The following is a 20,835-nucleotide window of genomic DNA, read 5'->3' on the forward strand; positions in this document are numbered from 1 at the left end:
CACAGGAGTGATGGTTGCTGATAATGGGCCTCTGTACGCCTATGTAGATATTCCATAAAAAATCTGCCGTTTCCAGCTACAATAGTAATTTACAACATTAACAATGTCTACACTGTATTTCTGATCAATTTGATGTTATTTTAATGGACAAAAAAATGGGACATTTCTGAGTGACCCCAAACTTTTGAACGGTAGTGTATATATAAAAAATAAAAAATACATGAGCTCACTCAGTCTCAACTTACTGTTGGGAGTTAGAATAATAGAATACACAAAGTGCAACTTTAAAATTTGGCTTCGCATCAGCAGTCATGCACTTAGCCCATGTCAGCAACATCTCCTAGAGATGAACGTACTTTGGTGTGAAAAGTGCAAATCAATCCCAGAACAACAGCAAAGGACCTTGTGAAGATGCTGGAGGAAACAGGTACAAAAGTATCTATATCCACAGTAAAACGAGTCCTATATTGACATAATCTGAAAGGCCACTCAGCAAGGAAGAAGCCACTGCTCCAAAACCGCCATTAAAAAAAGCCAGACTGCAACTGCACATGGGGACAAAGATCGTACTTTTTGGAAAATATCCTCTGGTCTGATGAATCAAAAATATAACTGTTTGGCCATAATGACCATCATTATGTTTGGAGGAAAAAGGGGGAGGCTTGCAAGCCGAAGAACAACATTCTAACCGTGAAGCACGGGGGTGGCAGCATCATGTTGTGGGGGTGCTTTGCTGCAGGAGGGACTGGTGCACTTCACAAAATAGATGGCATCATGAGGCAAGAACATTATGTGGATATTGAAGTAACATCTCAAGACATCAGTCAGGAAGTTAAAGCTTGGTCTCAAATGGGTCTTCAAAATGGACAATGACCCCAAGCATACTTCCAAAGTTGTGGCAAAATGGCTGAAGGACAATAAAGTCAAGGTATTGGAGTGGCCATCACTGTTATGCAAGTGAGTGAGGACCCAAAAGCAGTTTAACAGAAACAGAGTCTTTTAATGTCCAAACACAGGGAAGACATATATCCTCTTCAGATGTATCGATTGACAAAATAGACAACACGCAGAGAGGGCGACAAATAAATCATAATGTCCTCTGATCTTTACAGGAGAGTCCCCTTCTAGCAGCAGAGGAGAATAGCAGGGTTAGCGGCAACAGACTGCTGGTCTCTCCGGGTAGGCGCGGGTTGTAAAGGACAGAGGTACCTGATCACACGTAGCATCTGATGAAGAGGCAGATTACGACAGGACGGGACAAGGGTGAAGCAAACGAGAATCTGACAAAGACAGAAGCAGAAACAGAGAGAGAAATAGAGACCTAATCAGAGGGAAAAAATGGAACAGGTGGGAGAGAGTAAACGAGGTAGTTAGAGGAGATGAGGAACAGCTGGGGGAAGGAAAGGAAGAGAAGGTAACCTAATACGACCAGCAGGGGGAAACGAAGTGAAGAGAAAGAACAGGAACAAGACATAACATGACAATACATGACAATCACAAAGCCCTGACCTCAATCCTATAGAAAATGTGTGGGCAGAACTGAAAAAGCATGTGAGAGCAAGGAGGCCTGACTCAGTTACACCAGCTCTGTCAGGAGGAATGGGCCAAAATTCACCCAACTTATTGTGGGAAGCTTGTGGAAGGCTACCCGAAACGTTTGACCCAAGTTAAACAATTTAAAGGCAATTCTGCCAAATACTAATTGAGTGTATGTAAACCTCTGACCCACTGGGAATGTGATGAAAGAAATAAAAGCTGAAATAAATAATTCTCTCTACTATTATTCTGACATTTCACATTCTTAAAATAAAGTAGTGATCCTAACTGACCTACGACAGGGAATTTTTACTAGGATTAAATGTCAGGAATTGTGGAAAACTGAGTTTAAATGTATTTTGCTAAGGTGTATGTAAACATCCGACTTCAACTGTATGGTTGAATTACCGACTGGGATGGGGCCCATTGATCAAAAAATGTATCTTCTCTCCGCCCCATGTCAAACTGTGTAGGATTGCAATAAACTTGCATTAAAACGGAAATATTTTCTTTATGCTCAATGGCAAAATGTGCAGAATTGCCACCCCTCATAATGAGTTCTGTTTTTTTGTGGCCCCCACCCCATCAAAGTTGCCCATCCCTGATTTAAATAGAACCACGAGGAAAGCTGCAGAAAACATTATGCTGAAGTATGGAAATTCCCATAGAAGAACATTGTTTCTTAACGATCTCTGAACAATTTACTTTAAATAGAACCATAAGGAATCCTGTAGGAAATGTTAAGGGAAGGTTGTATGCAAAACGAATAAGAAACATATAGTTCTCAGAACGTTATGTGCTAGCTGGGAAGGTTATGCAGGTTGTTGGAGAAACCACACCACTGCTCAGCATTTGAGAGAATTCTCAATTATGAAAGAAAATAATTTAAGGTGAAACTAATATGTGTATTATTTAGATACATAAATAATTATTATGTTAAAAAAACACAAGATACACGAATGTCAAAATATAATGCAGTCCAGAAAAAAGGATGTTCCCACCCATGCAGAATTAGATAAAATGCCAAAATAAATCAATGTTTTTTCATAACTCACATTCAAAATTAGTGGACTTTAAGTCAAGGATAGATTTTTCCAATAACACGGTAAGCCTATACATAGCCTAAACATTTGCAAATTTAAAACGTTCACTTGAAAACGCCAAGGTTTAAAAGTTGTTTTTTTAAAGTGTAGATGAAGGCTATATCAACACAACCAAAATCCTATGCTAAACTGAAGAGATATATTGACATGTAAGAAACACATTGAATGAAATAATTAACACAGCAGTAGCCTATATATAGTGTCCATTACTCCTTCCAGAAGCCTCTGTTGTGGGCCACCGCCTCTTTGAGCCTGGCCAGCAGCATCTCCTTGGAGGGGTAGATGGGCAGAAAGAGTAGGAAGTAGCAGGTATGGGATTCTGGGAAATGTAGTTCAGTACAGTTCTGCAGGACTGCCACAGTCATCTGTATCTTGTCCATGCCCAGGATAGGAGCGCGATCACAGCCCGTCAGGAACACTGAGAAGGAGGGGATAGATCGTGAAAGGAAGACTGAATGGGAAGAAACAGTGAATTTCTTTGTGTTGCAGGTAGCCTAGCCATTAAGAGTGTTGTGCCAGTAATCGAAAGGTAGCTGGTTTGAATCCCTGAACCGACTAGATGAAAAATATGTTGTTGTGCTTTTGAGTAAGGCACTTAACCCTAATTGCTCCTGTAAGTCGCTCTGGATAAGAGCGTCTGCTAAATCACTAAAATGTCAAATGTGTTCAGACACATTTTTTTTGTAAAAGCTCTTGTGGAACAGGAAGTTCAAATATGCAGACAAAACCCTGAACCAGCATTATGAAAGACTGTATGGTTCCTCCAGTTTTACTCAACCGAGAGCAATTTAGTGCCATACTTACGGAGGAAAGATTTATTTTGGTCATCTGTCAGTTCCTCAAAAGCCTCCCAGAATGTGATGATGTTGGGATGTCTGGCATGATACTCTCCATCATACACAGTGTTCTGGATATACAAACCAAACAAATGGCAGCAATAATTAAACAATATTAAACTTGCACGCCATTTAAACGATTCACCACTCAAAGTCACACAGTATGTCACAAAGCACCATGTATAGCACATTATCTCCTAGTCCCAGTCCTAACTTGAGAAACGTACCCATAACTTGACATCAAAGCAAATCCCCCATTGATATAAATGCATCAACATTGATTGATTTATGGCCTAATTTCTCAAGTCAGCACCCAGCCCCACACTGAGTAATGAATGATGGTTGTATACCTGTTTGAGCGTGTCCCAGTCGTAGTCCTCTTTCCCCACCATGACTCCCCTGAGCTCCTCAGGCTGGAACAACTCCACCACGTCCCTGTCACACACCTTGAAGAAGCCTCTCCTGAACTCTTCAAACACCTTCTCCGCTGATTGGTTGAAGGCAAGGTTTACATAGGCATCAACAAACTGCTTCCTGTAAAAATGGTATTTAATGGTATTTTCATATTTTCAAAAACAGAACAAGCAGAAAGCATGCTTGTTGTAACTTCTAACTTCTAAAATTGCAACCTTGTATTATGCATTACAGACAATAGAACGTAATGTGAGCCAATTTGCTACAGCAGGAAAATAATCCTGCAGCAACATGAAATGTGAATTATTATTTGGATTATAATTAATGGACATTATTGTAGGGGTTGATACATTTTTTGTAAGGGAAAATCAAGTCTGAAGCCTTTTTAAACCTCAAATATATTCTACACTTTTAAAATGTCCTGCATTGCAGGAAGGTTCTCCTGCAACAGAGTGATCAAATTAAGATCTTACATCTGTAGGAGTAAAAGTTGCTGTAGCCTTACTTGTTAAAACTTGTGACTGGTTTTCCTGTTTCTTTGGGATCCAGCTCCACCTTCTGGTCATCCCAGATCACCTGATGAAAATAAACAGTTTTACCACTATTCACATACTGTATCTATTGATATTTCATTGCTCAATCAGTTTCAATATTATACATACGGTGAAGGTCATGCCCAGGTTTTCTTCAACATCATCATCAGTGTAGTCCTCCAAGAGGTACCGCAAACTTCTTCAATTACAATGAAAATAAATTAATGTTGAAACATTTTAATCCATTTCTAAGGGACACCTTCTTGAACAGGGCCAGAGGGAAGGGCAGGTGTACAATGTTGTGGTTGTACAGGGCCATGCCACACAAGACACCAAACAGGAAGTAGCTCTTCTCCTCCACTCTGGGCTGGTAGTAAGGGTAGGTGGCACATGAGCCAAGGCAGAGATTAAGAATAAACAAGAACAGGCACCATCCCAAGCTGTGATGACTTTTTCAACTAACTTCTATCTCCTTTTTTGTATATTTATTTTGTCTGTATACTGCAATTCAATATTTTTGCTGCGATTGTGTACAAGACATAGCCTAAGTAATAATAAAACCTTGGTACATCAGGAGGAGAGCAGGGGGTGATTACACTTGTAAATAATTCTATATTGATTGATACAGTGTAGATAGTGGCACTGTTGTAGTGGTTGAATCTCTTTGTGTTGCTATTAACTGACTAAATGTATTTAGATTGTTTTACTCAACCATTTTAATTTGCTTGAGAGTGCAGTGATTTATTATACAGTAATGACATCGTAATTCCCTAATTCTAGTTCTTACCTTGGCAGGGAACCAGACCAGTGTCTTGGTGTCGTTGTACATGAACATCTCAGACTGGTGCCAATAGCTCTTCAAACGCATGGAGGAAAAAGTCCCTTATGTTGACGAGCGACAGCTTCATGTCCTCCATAAACTGCACCTGAGTGATAAAGCATCAGAGGAACGTTTAGGTTGAGTTCTGACATTGTCTTGTAGTCTTACGAAAAGCTTTTCTTAATTCAGGTTGTCATAATTTTACCACAAGTTCTCTCTGGAAGTAGTCATGATTTGCAGCACCCAGTTGTCTGAAGGTGTCTTCGATGAGTGACGGGCGCCTCAAGGTCAACTGGAAGACTGGAGCAAGGGGAGATTCTGGGTTGTCTCGGAACGTTCCAGAAGGATACATCACTGTCAGCCGGTGGGTGAGATGGTGAACCACCTGCAATATATAAATATACAGTCGTAAAAAAATGTATGTCACTTGCACAAGTACAGTGAAATAACTTTCCTGCTTGCATTTTCCCAACAATGCAATATTCCATATCAGTAGTACTTTATATACACATATATTTTTTTTTACTGTTAAGTAGAACATAAACACAAGAAATATAAATAAGAACACGAGAAAGTAAGTAAGCTATATACAGGGTCAGCTCCAGGGTCTATTTAGAGTGATATACAGACTGGTCTTTGGAAACCACTGGGTAGGCTGTGGTATACTTGAAAACAAAGATTCAATAAAAGGATTTAAAACAGCCAGTGGAATAACACAGTATACCTTAGTAAAAAGTGCATTACTGTTGAAAATGTCCATCTTGCAGATCAGACTCAACACAAATGGGTAACGGCAAAAGATGACTGGTGTCACCTCTGTGTCCTAGAAGTGACACAAAAGAAAAATGAAAGTGCATCTCAATAGTCTACATGGGTTCAATCTCTGTCTCATTCCATCAATCTGCACTGAAAGAACTGGACAAGTGAAACCAGATTCCACCACTTTATCATTCTAACATTTGAGTAATTTACAGATGATTTGGTTATTTTATTACCTCCCTTGTTGACCAAAAGCGCCAAAGCTTCACATCATCCATAGGAATTACCCTATCAATGATCTCTTCCACATAAAAGGTACTGGCAGGAACTTCCTGGGTTCTTCTGGCCCTCTTGTTTGCTTTTGAAATAACATGATGTCAGCATCAAAATAAATTTGCACATGTCCCTTGCACATGAGGAAGTGAACAGTTCACAATATGAAGTATGTTAGGGCATGATCAACAATACTGACAGAGACGGCAGAAAATGGTCAGGAGGATAATAAAAATGATTGACACAAACACTGACTCTGTGGAGGTACTTGAGAGCTTCCAGCAGGAATTTGACTCCGGGGTTGTGGGTAGCCAGAAGACCGTTCCTCAGCATGAATGACAGGGCATTCTTCCACATCAGAATGTGCTTAGTCATGATGGAAGGCTCCAGTGACGACCACCAGTCTTCTATAACATGATACATGAATACAAGTCCAAAATATGTTAATTATATTGCCTGTGCAAAAAAAAATATTATCTTATAATATATGGTCATGTGTCACAGTGTCAGCTATGCTTCTATTATAATACAATTCTTCAAAATGATACTGATGCTAAATTTGCTGATAAACTAAAAAGGTCAGATGTTATTTACTTAAAATGTTCATGGCCGTTTCATTCAGATCCTCAGCGATAACTATTGCTAAAGCCATGACCATGTTCATGACATTCTGGTCATCGTGGAGAAGAGGGATTGTGGGTAGTAGCATAATGATCTCTGGTGACTTGATGACAGCTGCTGAACTGCAAAGAGTGTCCACCAGTGGCAATATATTTACCTATATGGAGAATATATATAGACATGAAGAGAGTGATCCTAACTGACCTAAAACAGGGAATTTTTACTAGGATGAAATGTCAGGAATTGTGAAAAACTGAGTTTAAATGTATTTGGCTAAGGTCTATGTAAACTTCCAACTTCAACTGTAAATCCGCTTGTATTTGTTTTAACGTTTCACATTTTTAAAATCACCTACAGAATTCCTTAGATTTGGATTCCCTGGTGCCACTAGGGCAGTTTAACACCCTGATGATAAATGAGTTCACCGAGGTGTGCAATTGTTTTGATTGACTTTAATCATTTGTTTATGATGTCTGTGAACATAGCAACAGTTCACCTTCGTTCTTCTGATTTGGATGGAGAAACGAAACTGAAACTGAGCCGATGTTGTAGTTTTATTGAGGGATAGTGTTCCAATTTCTGAAAGTTGTGGTAAAGTTCACTAGGCTAAATATTGGCTACTACACATTTTAATATCATCTGTAATTATGAAAAATATAGTGAACAGAAATGTTAGCATAATGATAAAGAATAAAATAATTCAGAAGCAAGCATCCTTTTAGCAGCGCTTTAATTCGAAATAGCCTACATAGCGATCCTTACACCCAAATATTCAGATATCATTAAATTATGTATTACCTGGTAGTTTTGAATCTCTGTTCCTCTGTCTACCAAGTTGTCCCTTTGAGTTGCGCCCACATGATAGGATCCTGCCATCTACGGTGAGAAATAAAGTGTGTTGTTCCCCACAAGCAACTTTTGTGACTTTATCAGATAATATATTCCCTGCTATAGGAACAGACACATTCTCAAAGTTTAGACCAAACTGTCCACTCGAACCGTCTCCCCAGCAGAACATGATGATGTGATGATTGACTGATGATTAAAGTGTGGTCCACATAGGTTGGCTATATTGGGCTCTACGTGTGTGTGTGTGTGTGTGTGTGTGTGTGTGTGTGTGTGTGTGTGTGTGTGTGTGTGTGTGTGTGTGTGTGTGTGTGTGTGTGTGTGTGTGTGTGTGTGTGTGTGTGTGTGTGTGTGTGTGTGTGTGTGTGTGTGTGAGAGAGAGAGAGAGAGAGAGAGAGAGAGAGAGAGAGAGAGAGAGAGAGAGAGCTACTAGTTACCACATCCATAAAGTCAGAATTATGTCTAAACCCCAACTATTTCTACAATTCATCTTCTTAAGATCTGACTTTAAACCTTACCCTAACCTTAACCTCACTGCTGACCTCATACCTAATCATAACCTTAAATTAAGACCAAAAAGCTATTTTCTGTTTTCATTCATTTTAGCCAATTATTTTGTGGCTGTGGTAACTAGTGACAACTGGGTGGGAGGGAGGCGTAAATGTTTCCAGCACGCTGATTCGTGCTGCGCGGGTGACAGGCGCAGTTCCGCTTCTCGTTTGATAGCGTTCCGCACTCAACACACGGACACTTTTGATTAATTTAACTGTACGCTGTGCAGCTTTTGCAACATATACGAAGACGTTGTAAAGAGTTAAAGGTAAAAATAGGTTTTCTGCAGAGAGATACCGAAGAAATGTGATTGTTGTCCAAGTGCGGGAGATAGGCTGCACAAATCATTGATTATTTTGCTAGCTACTGTTAGCATAGCTCTACCTAGCAAATGAGCTAAAAATAGTGTCAAATTAGGAACACTTTGTCGTTTATCCTTACTATTTAACGTTAGTGTGATTAAATTAACAAGGTTCGTTGGCGAAACAATTAGTTAACATTATGCACAGCACTACAGCTATCTAACTAGCCAAGCAGTAGCTTGTTTGGTTGCTAGTTAGCAAGCTAGCTTGTTGATTATGGGATATGGTGTTGCGTCATGCGGGTTTGTCAAGTTTGTGTTTACATTAGAAAAATACACTTCAGTAATGGACTAACGTTAACATTGTCAATAATTATTATAATTTTTTCAATCTATTTATACTTTTGTGCATGCCTGTCTGTTAATGAGCCTTCTGAAATATTTGGAATAATTAGATATTTATTCAGCTGTAGTAAAATAACAAGTGCTGTTGACTCATGTTCATGCTCTTTCGCTGCACCAGTTATTAACGATAAGTGATAACTGCATTATTTTATCAACTGATTCTGACAAAATGTTCAGAATGCTTCAGGACAGGTGTGACAAAGAATAAATGTAGGCAACACAACAAGTGAAGCATCCTGACACTTACAGCTTGTCATGTTTTTACTTTAATTTTATTTATTTCACCTTTATTTAACCAGGTAGGCTAGTTGAGAACAAGTTCCCATTTACAATGCGACCTGGCCAAGATAAAGCATAGCAGTGTGAACAGACAACACAGAGTTACACATGGCGTAAACAATAAACAAGTCAATAACACAGTAGGGGGAAAAAAGTCTATATACATTGTGTGCAAAAGGCACGAGGAGGTAGGCAATAAATAGGCCGTAGGAGTGAATAATTACAATTTAGCAGATTAACACTGGAGTGATAAATGATCAGATGGTCATGTGCAGGTAGAGATACGGGTGTGCAGAAAAGTAAATAAATAAAAACAGTATGGGGATGAGGTAGGTAAATTGGTTGGGCTATTTACCGATGGACTATGTACAGCTGCAGCGATCGGTTAGCTGCTCAGATAGCAGATGTTTAAAGTTGGTGAGGGAGATAAAAGTCTCCAACTTCAACAATTTTTGCAATTCGTTCCAGTCACAGGCAGCAGAGAACTGGAATGAAAGGCGGCCAAATGAGGTGTTGGCTTAAGGGATGATCAGTGAGATACACCTGCTGGAGCGCGTGCTATGGGTGGGTGTTGCCATCGTGACCAGTGAACTGAGATAAGGCGGAGCTTTACCTAGCATGGACTTGTAGATGACCTGGAGCCAGTGGGTCTGGCGACGAATATGTAGCGAGGGCCAGCCGACGAGAGCATACAGGTCGCAATGGTGGGTGGTATAAGGTGCTTTAGTAACAAAACGGATGGCACTGTGATAAACTGCATCCAGTTTGCTGAGTAGAGTATTGGAAGCTATTTTGTAGATGACATAGCCGAAGTTGAGGATCGGTAGGATAGTCAGTTTTACGAGGGTATGTTTGGCAGCATGAGTGAAGGAGGCTTTGTTGCGAAATAGAAAGCCAACTCTAGATTTGATTTTAGATTGGAGATGTTTGATATGAGTCTGGAAGGAGAGTTTACAGTCTAGCCAGACACCTAGGTACTTAGATGTCCACATATTCTAGGTCGGAACCATCCAGGGTGGTGATGCTAGTCGGGCATGCGGGTGCAGGCAGCGAACGGTTAAAAAGCATGCATTTGGTTTTACTAGCGTTTAAGAGCAGTTGGAGGCCACGGAAGGAGTGTTGTATGGCATTGAAGCTCGTTTGGAGGTTAGATAGCACAGTCTCCAGGGAAGGGCTATCATGTTAGACCAATGATGACGAGGCCTTAAAACTGCACTATAAAGTTCCACATAACCTATCTTAAGATGTGGCTAGGCCTACATATGGAGTAGAGAAGAACATTTGATTTAATTAAGTAGGCTATTTCACGTGCATTTTCTGTTGTATGGAGTCAAGAGACACAGAAAGACAGAGAGAGAGCGAGTATCCTGCATCAACAAACACAGAAATATCAATCCAGCCACCATCCATTCCTGTGACATCTATTGTAACTCAGCCGCTCTGTAGCTGGCAGAAGGCCTAGGAAAGCTGGCTGACGTTTCCAAGGCCTAGTCCAACTCTTCTATTCAATTTACAGCTCCTATCTAGGAGCTCTTGTTGACTTGACATTCAATCTAATAGCTATCTATCATTCTTCCCCAATTGTTAGCCTATTTGCTATCCAGAAGACTCTGCTCTAGGGTAACCTGTGTTGTTGGCCAGAGGATCTCTCTCCCTGTGAGGAGTCGTCTGCTGCTGTTGCTGGGTTGGTGACCATGTCAGCCTCCGCTCTCATCCACCTGGCCCGGTCGGGGGGGACTCAGGCCATGCGACAGAGGGGTTTCCTCCAGACAGCCCTAGTGAGTGTCCTACCCCTGCAGGATGACCTCCCCCTCCAACGGCCTCTCCACCTGGGCCTGCTGCGGGCCAGCAACACGCGCTTCGACCCGGACAGCAGCGGCAAGCCCACCACCTGGGACTCGTTCGGCATCTGGGACAACCGCATAGATGAGCCCATCAACCTGTCGCCCTCCATCAAGTACGGCAAGCCCATCCCCAAGGTCAGCCTGTCCAAGGTGGGCTGCGCCTCGCTCATCGGCCACCGGCGGGAGAATGAGGACCGCTTCCAGGTCTCCCAGATGACAGACAATATCCTCTACTTTGCCGTGTTCGACGGCCACGGAGGGCCTGAGGCAGCAGACTTCTGTGACAAGTACATGGAGAAGTACATTAAGTAAGTGGCTGGGTTGTATTATCTGTGTTTAGTCAGGGCATTGGCCTGCAGGATCAGTTTATGGCCTAATGTGTATTGAATGGACTGGAGAAAAAAATGCACTTCAATTGAGTTTTTATCCTTTTTATACTTGCAAAATCTCTTGAGGTCAGGCTGAGACCATTGAGATGGCAGGAAATGAATCTGATTGATTGATTGTTTTGGTGTTATTACAGGGATCTTGTAGCAGAGGAGGACAATCTGGAAGTTGTTCTTACTAAAGCATTCCTTGAACTGGACAAAGCCTTGGCAAGACACCTCCACTTCTTCCCTCATGGTAGGTTCTGTCTGTGATGTTACACGTCAGGGAATGTAGATAGACTGTCTCTGTACTGACAATGTATGTAGACCGCACTGAGTTTTTATGTTAAACTTAACCTCGTTTTGAAGCTAAAGTCTTTAGATTAGCTTGTGTTGAAATATTAACGAATAGCCTAACTTATCAATGTGACTGCTCTGCCAAGAGCTATGATGACTTAACCGATCCTAAATGGAGCTAACGTGTATTTTCAGTCGCTGCCTCCAGTGCTGTGAAAGCTAAACATTAATACCCGGGGTCACCATTCTCAGACTGGAAAGGACAGGTTAGGACATGTATGTGGCAGACAAGCATTCTAAACAAACCCCTCCACTGGATGCCCTGCAGATAAGAATCAGGGTTGTCCTTTTGTAGTGCATGCACCCTTCCAAGATACTGGATCAAGTTTACCTTCAGTTCCTTTGGCAGCCATTTTCTTTTGTGAAGGTCACCTGGAGACCCAGATGTTAGCAATCATAGAATGTTGACCGTTTTCTCTGAGAAAGGCCAAGTTTAATTGCCAAGATGGTGACAGTCAATCAGTTTAGTTTGAGTGTGTGGCCAAAATGTCGGCCACAGACGGCGTGAAATGTCCCAATATGCCCTGTGTGTGTGTGTGTGCATGTTATTTACGACAGCAGCGGAGCCAGCTAAGAGCTGGAGGCACCAGGCACCTTTTTGGAAGGAGAAGGGGGGCTAGATAATGGAGAGTCCAGCGGGTCCTATCCTGGACTACTGGAAGGTTCCTCATCTTTCTCTCTCCTCTCTCCTTTTCTATTTCTCTCACACAAGTTGATTTGAACAGCTGTATAAGGGTCATTGTAAAGTCAGAAACTGTAGGATGTTACCATGCAAATGGTTGCTAAGGACACCCAAGAGGGAACAAAACACAAATCACCATGAGTACAAAACATGACACATAGAAACTTAGTCGTGAAATTTGAGGTGTTATACACTTAATTATTGAAAGAGGCATTAGCTAGAGCTCTCACCTATAGATTTGATCACCGTGATGATAGTCCTGATAAGCGCTATCTGTCACTGCTGCTTCCTGTATTCTGCCATGGGCCAGTACACTGTATATAGGACTGTATATTAGTTCACTCATTGTAACTCTGACATTTTTGTATGACACCACTGGTCAGAGATCCAAAGTTCCACTGACTGTATTGTAGTTGCTCTCATTCTGTTTCTGTAACCCTAAAACAGTGTGACATGCATGTCTGTCTGACTCTGTCTCTCTTCAGCCATCCTTTTTTTTAGACTAGTAACCTCTCCCTCCATTCTGTTCTCATGTTGTGCAGTATGACTCGTGAGTGTGTGTCACGTGCCACCTATGCTGTGAATGTGTGAGAATACATTTTGAGCATGTATCTGAATTATTCATTGTGTGTTTTGAGAAACAAGTTGACCATAATCAGCTCTCTGTGTTTCTTGTTAGCTGTGTGTGTCTGGCCTTACAGTTGTGTAGAGTGTGTGTAGTCTTCAGATGTGTTTACCCCCCTGACTTGTTTCCCTCTACTTCCTGGTGTTGTAGTGGTGAGTGCTGGCTCCACGGCCACGGTGGCCCTGCTGAGGGACGGTATAGAGCTGGTGGTGGGCAGCGTGGGGGACAGCCGCGCCATGCTCTGCCGCAAGGCCAAGGCCCTCAAACTCACCTCGGACCACACCCCAGAGAGGAAGGACGAGAAGGAGAGGTACGGCAGATACCCAGGCTCGAGAAAGACTTGATCTGATATTCATTTGTTGGTAGCTGTAAGGTTGGGAGTCACAGGAGGCATGTTTTATCCATCACATTGGACACTAATAGAAATGTGTTAACTACTATGGATTAAGATTTTACTATATGTTTGAACTATTCTACATAAGTCATTTAAGAGCCCTCTCCCGTGCTTTAAAACCACTTGTCTGTCTGTCTCTACCTCCAGAATAAAGAAGAGCGGTGGCTGGGTGACCTGGAACAGTCTGGGGCAGCCCCATGTCAATGGCAGGTTAGCCATGACACGCGCCATCGGGGACTTTGACCTCAAGAGCACCGGGGTGATCGCTGAGCCAGAGACCAAGAGAATATCAGTGAGTGTCTGCTGTCACCACCTCAGAGAGATGATCTACTGTGCAGTATCAGAGTGTATACATCTCAAATTACAGTCTATTCCCTTTGAAGTGCACTACTTTTGACCTGGACCTAGAGCTGGGAAGAAAAACCGACAATTATCGATACCGACCATTTCTGACATGTTACTGATATTGATAATAACGATAAGTAGCTGTTACTAGAGGAATATGACATTTGAAATAAAATAACTCTGCTAATATGGGCTATTGCTAATGGGACAGTGATGGTCACAACATTGAAAGTAGTAGTTTTAAGGGTAATGTAAAAGAAAAGTAACTGGTGCACATTGTTATAAACTTATCATTCAATTTATTGTTATTGTGAAAATTCAGGGCATTCATATGGATTTTTGTCCATATCGCCCAGCTCTACCAGAACCTAATTTAGTCCATTCATTTTGACCAGATCCACACAGGGCTGGACAAAAGTAGTCCACTGTATGAGGAATAGGTTGGAATTAGCCAATGTCTGTCACTCGGTTTGGGTCATTTTTGCCCCCGAGGTGTTTGGGTCATCCTGGCCCCCGAGGTGTTTGGGTCATTTTGGCCCCGAGGTGTTTGGGTCATCTTGGCCCCCGAGGTGTTTGGGTCATCTTGGCCCCCGAGGTGTTTGGGTCATCTTGGCCCCCGAGGTGTTTGGGTCATCTTGGCCCCCGAGGTGTTTGGGTCATCTTGGCCCCCGAGGTGTTTGGGTCATCTTGGCCCCCGAGGTGTTTGGGTCATCTTGGCCCCCGAGGTGTTTGGGTCATCTTGGCCCCCGAGGTGTTTGGGTCATCTTGGCCCCCGAGGTGTTTGGGTCATCTTGGCCCCCGAGGTGTTTGGGTCATCTTGGCCCCGAGGTGTTTGGGTCATCTTGGCCCCGAGGTGTTTGGGTCATCTTGGCCCCGAGGTGTTTGGGTCATCTTGGTCATCCCCCGAGGTGTTTGGGTCATCTTGGCCCCGAGGTGTTTGGGTCATCGAGGTGTTTGGTCATCCCCGAGGGTTTGTTTGGGTCATCTTGGCCCCGAGGTGTTTGGGTCATCTTGGCCCCCGAGGTGTTTGGGTCATCTTGGCCCCCGAGGTGTTTGGGTCATCTTGGCCCCCGAGGTGTTTGGGTCATCTTGTCAGGGTTGATCACGTCTTTAGCCTGCGGGTGCTCAGAACAGTGACATATTAAGCTCCGAAGGGCAAATGTGTTTCCTCTTTATCACTGGAGACTGTCTGGCTTAGTCTCCGGCTTGTGTCATGGTCTGTCTGTAGACGTCTGACAATAAGGTATTAACTTAATGTTTCTAGCTGCATCACGTCCACGACTCGTTCCTGGCGCTGACCACAGATGGCATTAACTTCATCATGAACAGCCAGGAGATCTGTGATGTCATCAACCAGTGCCACGACCCCAAAGAGGCCGCCCAGAGGATCTCAGAGCAGGTAGGGTGGTCACTTTGAGCCACCACAGCCCCTAGGGCAGCTTTTCCCAAAACTCAGTCCTCCGGACCCCAAGGGGTGCACTTTTTGTTTTTTGCCCACAGCTAATTGAAATGATCAAAACTTGATGATTAGTTGGTTATTTGAATCAGCTGTGTAGTGCCAGGGCAGAAACCAAAACGTGCATGGCTTGGGGTCCCAAGGACTGAGTTTAGGAAACACTGACTTAGGGTGCAGGGGTAACATCTATCCCAAAGAGCAGCAGTGATTTTTGAAATTGTTGAAGCAGAGATATGTAATGTCTAGCAAATGAATGAGTTCAAAGGAACTCTATGGCACTGTATAATAATCTCAATGGATTGTCAAATAAATATGTCTCCTGGTTATTTAAAGAGACAGTTAAACATTGAGACAAATGTTCATTATTGGTGGCGGTGTCTCTTGTCTCCTAGGCGCTTCAGTATGGCTCAGAGGACAACAGCACCATTATCGTGGTTCCCTTCGGAGCCTGGGGGAAACAGAAGAACTCAGAGACCAGCTACTCCTTCAGCCGCAGCTTCGTGTCCAGCGGCCGCTGGGCCTAAACAGGTGGACCCGGGTAGTCATTAGTACGAAGTTACCCCTAGACACTAATCTAGTGTCAGTTTATGTTTCCCACCCCTACTGGTGAAGGTTAGGGCTGGGGGAGCGTAATCTGATCTGAGCTCTGTGGTTATGGATAACTTTGATCAAAGCAGACTTAAAGGGAAATGGGGAGGGAGATTCCTGTGGACCTTATCGATGTGCAATAGTCTCCACACAGCGCGGCCAGTTCAAGACATGCAGGGGAAAAGCACAGCTAACCAAGAACCGATGCCTTAGGAACAATGACATGCCATTTTACAGATAATAATCCCGTAGTTTTGAGCCTGTTCTACAGAAAGGCTTTTGACTCATTATGTGCACTTAACAAGGAACACGTCCTTTTCACTTCCTCTAAAATCGCTGCCTATTCCCTATGTAGTGCACTACTTTTGACCGCCAAACGTAGTGCCCTACATAGGGAATTAGGTGCCATTTTGGACGCAAACAAGGTTGCAGTAGAAAGCCATCGACTTGGTGGGAGCTTGAAGCCTAAGAACTTACCTTATTCTTCATTGTGTGTAAGTGAGTTTGCATTGTGCCAAGTAAGGCAAACCAGACGTTAATTAACTTTGTCTGTGAACTTGGGGGAAAGTGCTTCTTACTTGCATGTCATGGAGAATGTTTTTGGTAGGAAGTTATTCTGAGAAATCAACAACGCACTTTTTTAATTTCCAGATGATGTTGAACTAATTTTTTTCAATGCGTCTAGTTCATCCACTGTACTTGTTAGTGGATATCACTGTGCTGTGGTGCTGCTTTATTTAGTTCTGAACAACAGTTTTAGTCTGTCGTCTCTTCGCGTGAAGCACTTGTCAGTATTGAGTTCAGGACAAACTTCTCAGAATGGGGATTTTGGGTACAGTAAGGCGCTGCTTATAGTACAGGGTTATCATTGACCAATATGTACAAATTCATATCCGTCTAATAGGAAAACGCTCACACGCACTGCAGTCAAGACGTGTTAAAGGACCACTATTTGAATCTCTGCGTTTCTATCATTTCAGCATGGTAGAAGGAAAAGCTGTGTGTAGATACTGTAATACACAGAAAGAGAGCCAGCCAAATGATGGCAAAAGCCCAAAGTCTTGTAATAGATGGGCACATGCAGTATGGAATGTAATGTGTTAGTTCTCCCTGTTCTACAATCATATTGGGCCCTCGGGAGCCACAGAATGCATTGATGCCCCAGTTGCACAAGCCTTAAAGATGCAGTCCTAGATCTTAAGCACTTAGAAATTCGTAACATATTGTACAATGACTTTGTTCACAATTGTGTACAATCTTCAGTGACCCGTTTTGGCTCGTGATCACTTCTTTCAAAACTACTGGGTGAAATTATGCAAAGGCTTTGGAGCATCACTTTGAGGTAAAGCTATAGAGAATATCTATTGAGCTGTGTTCTAATGGTACTTAGTAGTTTAGTGTAAACACAGTTCATGGTCGTTTGGCTCGAAAATGACTTCAACCCATAGCATTCCAAAATATTATCTTTATTGACAACAAACAGGTCAAACAACTTACCCCGGGAGAGCCTTTGTTTATTTTGGTGATAGGGACTTGGAACAACAGGAAAAAGTGTAAAATGGTGTATATCTGATAACCATAGTCATTTAAGATGTTCTCAACTTGGGTACAGAAGTCATTTGTATTTTGTGAGTTTTGTACATAGTTATATTTATGTATATGTTTTGATTGCAGGAAAACCGTCAGTGAACTATTGTTAAGTGTTACAGTTCAAATATATTACATTTTTTAGAAAGAAATCTAAAATTGCTCACTTACTATTTTATAGTTTGTCCCTTGTCCTCTAGTTGTTGAAATGAATTGGCTAAAATATCACTTGTATTGCACTTGTAATCAAATATGCTTTTTCATAGGGAACCTTTATATGCAACAATGAACAAAGGAGACAGCCTACCAACAAATATGTGAAATGTGAATGTCTGTATTAAAATGCCGTCAGTGACACAAATGAAAGAATTTGTAGAACAACTTGATGTAAAAATAGAGCACAAACAGGGATCCAAGCTAACCACAACTTGACTGTAATTCGCATGGATATCTCACTTATGGTGCTTCCAGGTTGTTATAAATAATGTAACGCTGTGTTGATGTGCATTAAAGCCACAGTTGTATTTTTTTGCTGTCTATCCAAGTCAGGAATACTTATGTCCATGTAACAGCTATACTGTTAAATATTACCGTTAATGTGATCATCTACAATCCATGAATGTACCTATCCACCATTTTAGGTTTTCCTCGTAGACAGTTTGTTTGTTTGTCCGTTCTCTGACGATGTGAACATTTATTTATCCTCCGTTTGTAATGAGTATTAGTTTCCTCTGAGTTCTCATAACTAAAATCTTGCATACTAAGTATCTCACCAGCCTTCCTACATGTTTGTTGGTTTTTATTATGTCTGTATTTTACTTCAGATTGTTCATGTTGTATACTGTAGTGCAGGGATCATCAACTAGATTCAGCTGGGGGCTGATTGTTATCGTGAGCGTATTGGTGGGGGGGTGGAATATAATTACAAATAATTCGTAGTCTGCAAATTGACCGCAAGAATATGTTTGACTAAAACATGATTGCAAACCTTTCTTAAATTAAAATCACTTGGAGCTGTTTTCATGGTGTTTGTACAGTCTATGTTCAACAATGACAATAACCCTGCTGTAGTGTATGAAACCATATTCAGCTGAACCTCTGTGTGCCTATTCCTATCAACTCTTCTGACTGTCTAGCTCTAGTACATGTTGTACTGTCAACACTGACTTAATGGACTGTCACTCCTATTCTCGCATGCCGTTGATGTCCATGTGGTCGACAGTTGAATATTTATCCAAATAAATAATTAAAACATTTTTTAAAAGTCTTCATTTGTGTACATTTTCAAACGTTATTGTCCAGTAGATGGCACTATTGTAGCAAGTGACATGAGTGTTGATTGGAACCATTGGAGGTAGGAATCTCTTGACGAGAAACTATGGGCGGTAGAAGAAACGAGCAGGTTGAAATCTATAGTCAAGAGCAGCTGCTGTACCTGGAAAAAGGAATCGGACAACCTCAACCATCAGTTTCTCAGTAGGAGTTGTCTGAAATTGTATTACGTAATCTCATCCTACAAGTGTATCTTAATTTGATCACTTTTGTTGCTGAGAATTTTCCTACACCTTAGGAAATGCAGATGAACTTAGTGTGTATTTTCAGTGAATTTATGTAAATCACTAACACACTGTTATATTAACAGTATTGCACTTTTCATGTAGCCTACTTTTGGCCAGCTAATAACTACAGAATTTTTTGCTCTGACCAATATAGTTCACATTAAGATCCTACATCTGTAGGTTATGGAAGTTCACATTCACCTGTGCCCTCATGCAGTCTTCAGATGTGTATCAAAGTTGATGTGGGTGGGAACGCTTCTAGCTATGGTGTACATTGGCGTGCGGGCTCGCCTCATGTATGCACGCATGCATCAGTCAGTCTCACGAATGCTCATGGAAATTCTGGTTTGTTTTGTCAGGGAGTGCCTCTTGCATATCCCTTGCACTTTGGACCAAATATAGAATATCTCCACTAAACAACTGTTTTCTACACTTGCTGTATCCTTTTATCAATGAAATAGATTGTATCACCCCTCTTGCTGTTTGTTGTGTTACCTTGCATTATTATTATTATCATTATAACTTTATGTAAGCTACTTTTTTCTTCTTTATTTCACCTTTATTTAACCAGGTAGGCTAGTTGAGAACAAGTTCTCATTTACAACTGCGACCTGGCCAAGATAAAGCAAAGCAGTGTGACACAAACAACACAGAGTTACACATGGGATAAGCAAATGTACAGTCAATAACACAATAGAAAAGTCTATACAGTGTGTGCAAATGTAGTAAGATTATGGAGGTAATGCAATAAATAGGTCATAGTGGTGAAATAATTACAATTGAGCAATTAAACACTGGAGTGATAGATGTGCAGAAGATGAATGTGCAAGTAGAGACGGGTGCAAAGGAGCAACAACAACAAAAAATAACATGGGGATGAGATAGTTGGGTGTGCTATTTACAGATGGGCTATGTACAGGTATAGTGATCGGTAAGCTGCACTGACAGCTGATGCTTAGAGTTAGAGGGAGATATGTCTCCAGCTTCAGTGATTTTTGCATTTCATTCCAGTCATTGGTAGCAGAGAACTGGAAGGAAAGGTGGCCAAAGTAGGAGTTGGCTTTGGGGGTGACCAGTGAAATATACCCCTGCTGGAGCATGTGGTAAGGGTGGGTGCTGCTATGGTGACCGATGAGCTGAGATAAGGCAGGGCTTTACCTAGCAGACTTATAGATGACCTGGAGCCAGTGGGTTTGGCGACGAATATGAAGCGAGGGCCAGCCAACGAGAGCATACAGGTCACAGTGGTGGGTAGTATATGGGGCTTTGGTGACAAAACGGATGGCACTGTGATAGACTACATCCAATTTGCTGAGTAGAGTGTTGTGAGTGTTGTAAATTACATCGCCGAAGTCAAGGATCACTAGGATAGTAAGTTTTACGAGGGTGTTTTTGGCAGCGTGATTGAAGGATGCTTTGTTGCGAAATAAGAAGCCGATTCTATATCTAATTTTGGATTGTAGATGCTTAATGTGAGTCTGGAAGGAGTGTTTACAGTCTAACCAGAGACCTAGGTATTTGTAGTTGTCCACATATTCGAAGTCAGAACCGTCCAGAGTAGTGAATGCTGGACGGGCGGGCGGGTGCGGGCAGCAATCGGTTGAAAGGCATGAATTTAGTTTTGCCACGGAAGGAGTGTTGTATGGCATTGAAGCTCATCTGCAGGTTAGTTAACACAGTGTCCAAAGAGGGGCCAGAAGTATACAGAATGGTGTCGTCTGCGTAGAGGTGGATCAGAGAATCACCAGCAGC

At 42.0% G+C, this 20,835-nt stretch overlaps 2 protein-coding genes across 2 annotated transcripts; one reads left to right on the forward strand and one right to left on the reverse strand.

Annotated features, from left to right (window-relative positions):
* Window positions 1-2,343: 2,343 nt before the first annotated feature.
* herc5.1 (HECT and RLD domain containing E3 ubiquitin protein ligase 5.1) lies at window positions 2,344-6,649 on the reverse strand. The gene is given in 11 exon segments (XM_046327560.1): window positions 2,344-3,057; window positions 3,444-3,546; window positions 3,826-4,009; window positions 4,395-4,465; window positions 4,552-4,674; window positions 4,676-4,789; window positions 5,210-5,264; window positions 5,266-5,348; window positions 5,448-5,627; window positions 5,967-6,065; window positions 6,530-6,649. Coding segments are annotated over 11 exon segments (1,344 nt in total). The 3' UTR covers window positions 2,344-2,845.
* Window positions 6,650-8,423: 1,774 nt separating this feature from the next.
* Window positions 8,424-18,783, forward strand: ppm1kb (protein phosphatase, Mg2+/Mn2+ dependent 1Kb). Its single transcript, XM_046325608.1, has 7 exons — window positions 8,424-8,561; window positions 10,867-11,430; window positions 11,646-11,746; window positions 13,305-13,464; window positions 13,696-13,840; window positions 15,158-15,292; window positions 15,742-18,783. Exons 2-7 carry the CDS (start codon window positions 10,973-10,975, stop codon window positions 15,871-15,873), a joined length of 1,131 nt encoding a protein of 376 aa, XP_046181564.1. The 5' UTR covers window positions 8,424-8,561; window positions 10,867-10,972; the 3' UTR covers window positions 15,874-18,783.
* The last annotated feature ends 2,052 nt before the right edge of the window (window positions 18,784-20,835 follow it).

Source organism: Oncorhynchus gorbuscha, linkage group LG24 (assembly GCF_021184085.1).
Source record: "Oncorhynchus gorbuscha isolate QuinsamMale2020 ecotype Even-year linkage group LG24, OgorEven_v1.0, whole genome shotgun sequence".
NCBI classification, from domain to species: Eukaryota; Metazoa; Chordata; class Actinopteri; order Salmoniformes; family Salmonidae; genus Oncorhynchus; species Oncorhynchus gorbuscha.